At 41.8% G+C, this 7,553-nt stretch overlaps 1 protein-coding gene across 1 annotated transcript in view; it reads right to left on the reverse strand.

The window, feature by feature from the left end:
• Nucleotides 1-7,553, reverse strand: part of DUSP22 (dual specificity phosphatase 22) — a 120,300-nt gene that overhangs the window by 22,032 nt on the left and 90,715 nt on the right. The window contains exon 4 of the mRNA XM_007935394.2: nt 4,036-4,085. Coding sequence (XP_007933585.2) covers nt 4,036-4,085 — 50 coding nt within the window. The remainder of the gene's footprint in view (nt 1-4,035; nt 4,086-7,553) is intronic.

Raw genomic sequence — 7,553 nt, forward strand, 5'->3', positions numbered from 1 at the left:
CCTGCTGCTTTGGGCATGCCTGAGTTCTCTCTCCTCACCTGGATCCCTGCAGCTGACTGCTCCTGTCTTGGTTCCTGGCTTTTAATCCCCTTTCTCCCACTCTCATGTCCTTCTGATTTGGGCATGGCTAGGTTCTCTCTCCTCACCTGGATCCCTGTGGCTGACTGCTCCTCTGTCCAGGTTTCTGGCTTTTAATCCCCTTTCTCCCACTCTCCCATTCTGCTGCTTTGGGCGTGCCTGGGTTTTCTCTCCTCACCTGGACCCCTGTGGCTGACTCTTCAGCATTAATAGCAAAGTTCAAAAAAAAACCCACACAAAAAAATGCTGGTAAGGGTGTGGAGATATGTAACACTCATACATTGCTGGTGGGACTGTTAAATGGTGCAAGCATGATGAAAACCACTATGATGCTTCCTTTAAAAGCTGGAAATAAAAATACCATATGATCCAGCAAACCCACTATTAAGTATATATCCTAGAGAAATAAGAGCTGTGACATGAACAGATATATGCACACCCATGTTCATTGCAATACTATTCACAATAGCAAAAGATGGGAACAAACCTAAACATCCATCATTGGAGGAATGGATCCACAAACTACGGTATATACACATGACAGAATACTATGCAATGTTAAAGAACAAAGATGAATCAATAAAACATCTCATATCATAGATGAACTTAGAGGCCATTATGCTGAGTGAAGTTAGTCAATCACAAAAGGACAAATATTGTGTAAGACCACTACTGCAAAAAGGCAAGGAAATGGTTTCACATAAAGGAAATATTCTTTGATGGTTACGAGGGGTGGGTGGGGAAGGGAGAGTAAATTACTAACTTAGAGGGTACTAAACCAGAAAACCAAACCAAACTCACCGCTGTCGAGTCGGATCCGACTCATAGTGACCTTTCCTTGGGTTTCCAAGGCAGTATCATTACAGAAGTAGATTGCTTAACCTTCCTTCTGAGGAGCGGCTGGTGGGTTTGAACCGCTAGCCTTCTGGTTAGCAGTCACATGCTTTAGGCACTATGCCTGGTTTCACATAAAGGAAATATTCTTTGATGGTTACTAGGGGTGGATAGGGAAGGGAGAGTAAACTACTAACTTAGAGGATAGATACATATTAACTTGGGGGAAAGAGAAAAAAAAAATCTCTTTACTTATTGGTTATAGAGAACTAGTTCAAATATTATGGGCCAGTCCTTTGGCACCAGAGGAAAGCTGTGTTTGGCTGGTGTTGATAGAAGCCTTGAAAGAAAGAGAACTTGAATGAGACACTGGAGCTTAGAAAAGAAGCTGGTATGTTCTTTGTCCCCTCATCTTCTGACATAAGCACATCTTCTGAAGACACTGGAATGGATCCTTCAACACCAAAATTTTTATTTCAATTACCTTTTTTAAAACCCTCAAAATACATTAATACACTGTAAGAGTTATTGTTAGGTGCCATTGAGTTGGCTGAGACTCATAGTGACCCCGTCTATGTACAAGAGAACAAAACACTACCTGGTTGTGCACAATCCTTCCTATACTTGAGTCTGTTCTTGAAGCCACTGACAGAGGATTGGTGGACATTGCGAGTAGAATAAGAATATAATCTTATTTTTGAAAGTGCTTAGAATCCATAGAAAACACTTTCACATATAAATCTCATCTAAAAAAGTCCTGAGGGCAAGCATTTTTCAAATGAGAGCACCAAGGTTCAGAAAGGTCAAAATGACTTGTTCAAGGTAGAAAGAACTGGTTGTGGACTTTGCATTTGCTAGGCTTAGTGCTCACCTGTCTATAGTACAGGACCACTGGCACTACTCTGTACTTGGTAAGATAGGGTTGTCGTTGTCATGGACACTCAGGACAGAACTTGGCTGCTGACTGAGTGGTGGAGTCCCTGGCGAACATAAGCACAGGTGGCTAACAGCAAATGGCCAAGAGGCTTACAATTTGATTCTTCTAGAGAAACATGCTGCCTATCATGTATGCACAAGTTCAACAATACGTTAGAACCTCAGTTTGAGATGAGGAAAGCTGCCATTCTAAAAATAGCCACCAAAAACACTAGCCAGAAGATCACTGTGATCTTCAGAGAAAAGCAGTGGTTCACTTCCTTCCGTATGCACCATGCCCTTCCAACCACTTCTGTTTCTTGACACGACTAGTAACCAAGGAAGTTCTCTAATGCTTCTTCCCCTCCATCTTAGCCTACGGTATTTCTGTTTTCCTAGTGGTCCTAGCAGTCTCTTCTCCAACTTGCTCAATCTCCAAGTTTCACTTTTTCTGAGAAATATCAAAAGTCAGTATAGGTAAAAAGAAAAAAAAAAAAGTCAGTGTAGAAATACATCTCTTGGATAGAACAAATTTGCCACCACTTTCTACCTAACCATGTTTTTTTACTGGTCTAACTCTGTATCATTTGTTCCTGCCTCCCTTTCTCTTATGTCAATTGGTACGACTCTAGCCATATGTCTTTACTAAGGTCAACCTCACAAAATTACCATATGGCCTGTGATCTCTCTGCTCCCCAGCAGTGAAAACAATCAAGGCAGGCCAACATTCTCATATTTGATTACTTCCAATGAATCAGGACCAATGAGCATGCTGTCCATATGACCAATGATTACAACTTGGATGCTGTAGAACTGGAGAGCCAAGAAGGATGATCCTGACCAGTGGGTGGACACCCAAATTCAGAAATACAACCAGAATATATCCCTTCCCTGATGGAATGCCATAAACACCATCCCTGTGGGTTTCCATGTCTTGAACTTCCAGTGCAAAGCACAATGCCAATATGGAGTCAGAGGCTAGTTCACCTGCACAGGCTTACCAGCTGCATGCTCTCCTCTTGCCCAGCCTCTTGGCCCATGGGGTCAAGGCCAAAAAAGAAAGAAAAAAACCAAACTCACTGCCGTCGAGTCGGATCCGACTCATAGTGACACTTTCTTGGGTTTCTGAGGAGGTATCACTATGGAAGTAGATTGCCTTCCTTCCGAGGAGTGGCTGGTGACGACTAGTCATCTGGTTCAAAGTCAAATGCCTTGGGCACTATGCCACCAGAGCTGCTGGGGTCAAGGCCATCCTCCAGCAAATTACCCATTGCTCCATGTCATGGCCTCACTGGGTCACATCTCGATTCTCAGGAGTGTGGTTGGTAAAGGTACAATGTCCAAGGCTCTCCAGAAAGCCTGGATCTTCTGGCCAATGCCTAATTGCACTGCTTCATGCTGCTATTGTGACCTGGAAAGGGCGGCACTCATGAATCTCTCTTTGAGGTTAATCAATAGAGAGTCAGGAAGTTATTCAAATTTAATTCTGCTGTAAAGAAAAAGAAGACTAGACTTTCTTAAATCAGAAAGATCTATCCCCCTAGCTCAGACAGGCTTTAGAACTGCGTTGTCTCAGATGGAGACCCCAAGCCTCTGGTGGCTAATGAGCAGCTGGAGCAGGGCTGGTCAGGTGGAGATGTGCTGCTATATGAGCATGCACGCCAGATTCTGAAGACTTAGTATGAAGAGATATAAATGAGCTGATTAATACATTTTTATATTGAGTACATGGTGAAATGGTAATATACTGAGTATACTGGGTTAAATAAATACATTATTAAAATTAATGTCACCTGTTTCTTTTGCTTTTTTAATGTGGCTACTAGAAAATCTAAAAGTCTATTTGTGGCTTACATTATGTTTCTATTGGACAGGCTGCTTTAGATAAAACCCAACAGCTTCTTTAAGGGTTTGCTTTTAGAGAAAGGATGAGCATGCTAATGATCTGGTTTGAGGCACCCTTTTCGAAAGCCAGTGTACCCCCATGAACACTCGAGTAGTCATGCTGCACATGAGGACCCAGCAAACATGACTGCACAGCACCCAGTATATCCGTGGGATTGACTGGGCCAGAGCCCACAGCTTCCTTACAGAGCATGGGGATCAAGGGTCTCATCAGCTCTGCTTGTTTCATAATTCTTTCTTTATTTGACTTTATAATCCTTTATGCATTTTTAATATCTTCAAATAACACAGAAAAAAACTTACAGGTTTTGAGATGGTGAATCTGCTGCTGGGATGCACAGGTATTTAACCCCCTGCAGAATGATAAAACATTAAAAAATGATGCTCAGTGCAGAAAAGTATTTAGAGGAACTATTTACTCAGGTCAAAAATATAAAATGTAAAAAGAAGAAGTTTTTCATTAGTCTTTTGTTGCCAAGGAACTAGAGGAAAACTAATTAAGGTTCCTGGTCATGGAAACTATGACCACGTGTACAACTCTTCATACTCTAGTTTGTAAACAGTTTGTAGGTTTAGACAAAATTCAAGGGTACATCAAAAAGTGACATAATTGAGTACTTTTCAGTATCAACCAGTTCCAAAACCACCACCTCAGATGTGTGTTCATTATTTCACATTTTTATCTCTCACTTAGAATGCTGTGTGACCAAAAATGAAGCTGTGCTTATAAAAGTCTCAACAGATGACTGAACACGATGGTACAATGACAGCCACAATAAACTTTACACACTGCAAACAATATCCTTCATTTTGGTTGTCTGTCAGAAGAGTAAAATTTTTATACCAAACATTGCATTCTTCAGAGAATGGCCAACTTGGGAAAGAAAAAAAAGAACTTAATATAGTCCTCTATAAAAATCTGTAAAAATTTTTACATAAACTCATGCTATAGAAATCATGCCAAGGAGTGTTCTAAAAAATCGAGTTGTTTTTCCTTTGGAGGATTTATAGTTCAAAAAGTTCTTAAATATCAAGTGAAAATACAAAATGTAATAATCTCAGCAAACCTTGCAAGACAATTATGGCTTTATAAAGAATTAAATGAATTACAATAAAACCTGTGAAAGCCAAATCTGTGTAAGGCGGAAACCCGTCAGAGAAGGAAAACGCAAATATTTTCCACTAAAACTAATAACAGAAAAGTGGTAAGACTGCACCTTGTCAAAGGCAGAAAATGTCCAAGTCCCAGAAAACCAAGGCAGTCCCATCAAGTTCCAGCTCTCCCAGGTTTCCCTGTGTTTTAAACCCTTCCTCTCTAGATAGCTTAATGTCACAGTACCTTATCATGTCATGGACAACAGCAGGGGGAAACGCATCAGAAACCTGAAAAATTACTAACTTGTCTTTGTTATCTAGTGCTGCTATAACAGAAATACAAGTAGATGGTTCAACAAATAGAAATTTACTCTTCACACTTTAGAAGGCTAGAAGACCAAATTCAGGGCATGAGCTCTAGTAGAAGGCTTTCTCTCTCTGTTGGCTCTGGGGGAAGGTCCCTGTCCTGTTTAACAGCTATGGGCCAGCATTCCTTTGAGATATCCATGTGTCTTGGCATCATTCTTCCTCTGGGTCTAGAGGTTCTCAGCACAGGGACCCCAGGTTCAAAAGATGCATTCCACTCCAGGCTCTTTTTCTTGGTGGTACTAGGATTCTTTCCTTTATGCTCACTTCTCTCTCCTTTTATCTCTTATAAGATAAAAGGTAATGCAGGCCATATCCCTGGGAAACTTCCCTTACATTGGATCAGGGATCTGAAGGGTATTGCATCCCACCCTAAACCTCTTACAACTGACTGATCACATCCAATCACATCATGGGGGAGACTACATCATTATGTAACTGCCAGATCACTGAGAATCATGCCTCAGCCAAGCTGACACATATTTTGGGAGGAACACAATGCACTCCATGACATACTGAAGAGAGTAAAACAAGTTCAGATATGTAGAATCGTGATACAGAAAATCAAAAGTTCCTTGAAACATAAAGAATGTTGTCCACTGTCTCCATAAGATGTATATCTTATAAAATAACTATTAAAGAATTATTTGAAAATGTTTTCAGTTGATCATCCAGTGTTCACTGTTCACTCCTATCATGTCTGTGCTGTATTTATTAATATAGTCTTGTAAGGAACATCTAAATTGTGGCTGCCCAAAACTCTTCAATACTCTACATTTTGATAGTTCCTCACAATGTAAGTCCTACCTCCCCAATACAGACTCCACATAAATAACATTTTCAACCTCCTTTACTTTGGGGGCAGACTTCTGACTTGGTCTCACCAACCTGACACATCTACACAAGACTGGTTTGGAACCAGGGTGTGGGAAGGAAGAGTGGACAGAGGGCATAATGCTGTTGGGACAGATGGCGACAGGGGCTGTCTCTCTCCTCAGCCAGTGGTTGGATGAGGTTCTGGGTATTGATCCTGGAAGTTCAGCTCACCTGTTTCTCCACCTTGTCCGAGGACAGCATACAATATCAATCCTCTCTTAATAAACCCATTCCTGTTGAAACTGGCTCAGAGTAGAATCTTTTTGCAAGTAAGACCTAAGAGCTACACTTCCTTTTCCCATGGCCTGCCACTATGAAAAGTCAGAAGAAACCTTATTTTCTGAACATCGTCTCTCTACTTTTTTTCCAGCTTTGAGTCAGTAAAGGCTCCTCTGGGTCTTTAAGCAAGTGAGTTTAACCACTGCGTACCATTTGGGAATGCTTCACAAATGACCAAACAGGCTTTAATCACGCCAATGGTTAAATTCAAGGATTAGTTGGCAGATGAGGACAGTGAAACAACAGATTCTCTCCCATTCAGTTTTAAATTTTGCTTTGACTGCTAACCAGAAGCCTGGTGGTTCAAACCCACCAGCCATTCCTTGGAAGGAAGACTGGCCAATCTACTTCCATAGTGATACTGCCTCAGAAACCCAAGGAGGGGTCACTATGAGTCAGTTCTGACTTGATGGCAGTGAGTTTGGATTTTGAGTATCCCCAGCTGCCTCCTTCTGTCTGTCCTAATTTTTCGTGGACTGGTGCTTTGCTTACTTTGTGTTGCTCTAACAGAAAATACCTTAGGCGGAATGGCTTTAACAAACAGGAGTTTTTCTCTTACAGTTTTGGAGGCTAGAAGTCTGAGTTCAAAGTGCCAGTGGCTGGGTGAAAGTCCCTCGACCTTGGCTTTCAGCTCTGCCTCTTGTTCCCAGCCCACTAGAGCTAGAAGTGTCTCTTCACTCAAGCAGCTGCTGGCTCCTGAGGCTAACAAGCCCAAGGTCGACAAATAAAATGACACAGTCCCAATATTACCAAACAACATGGCAGACTACTAGTTCAAGTCCAGAGACAGTCCCAAGATTGGCAGGAAACATGGCAGGCTGCTAAATGAAGACTTGGCTACATGTAGGGTTCAATTGTGCCAAAAGCCACAGACCATTCCCAAAGCTGCTCTTTATACATGGGAAGCAGACCAATGCCTAAAGCAGCTGTCCAGCGGCTCACAACAGATTCCACCATGTAGTTGATTGCCAGTCTCATCATGAGGAAGGAGCTCTGGTGGCATAACGCCTAAGGCATTTGACTACTAACCAGAAGGTTGTCGGTTCAAACCTACCAGCCACACTGTGGAAGTAAGATTGGGCAATTTACTTCTGTAAAAATTTACCCCCTTGGAAGAGTTCCGGCAAGATGGCGGACTAGGCAGAAGGATTGCACAGACCCTCTTCAACAAAGAAAAGGGAAACCAATTAACACAGACACAGAAG

This window comes from Orycteropus afer, unplaced genomic scaffold (assembly GCF_000298275.1).
Source record: "Orycteropus afer afer isolate SDZICR_OR568_19922 unplaced genomic scaffold, OryAfe1.0 scaffold00027, whole genome shotgun sequence".
Classification (NCBI taxonomy): domain Eukaryota; kingdom Metazoa; phylum Chordata; class Mammalia; order Tubulidentata; family Orycteropodidae; genus Orycteropus; species Orycteropus afer.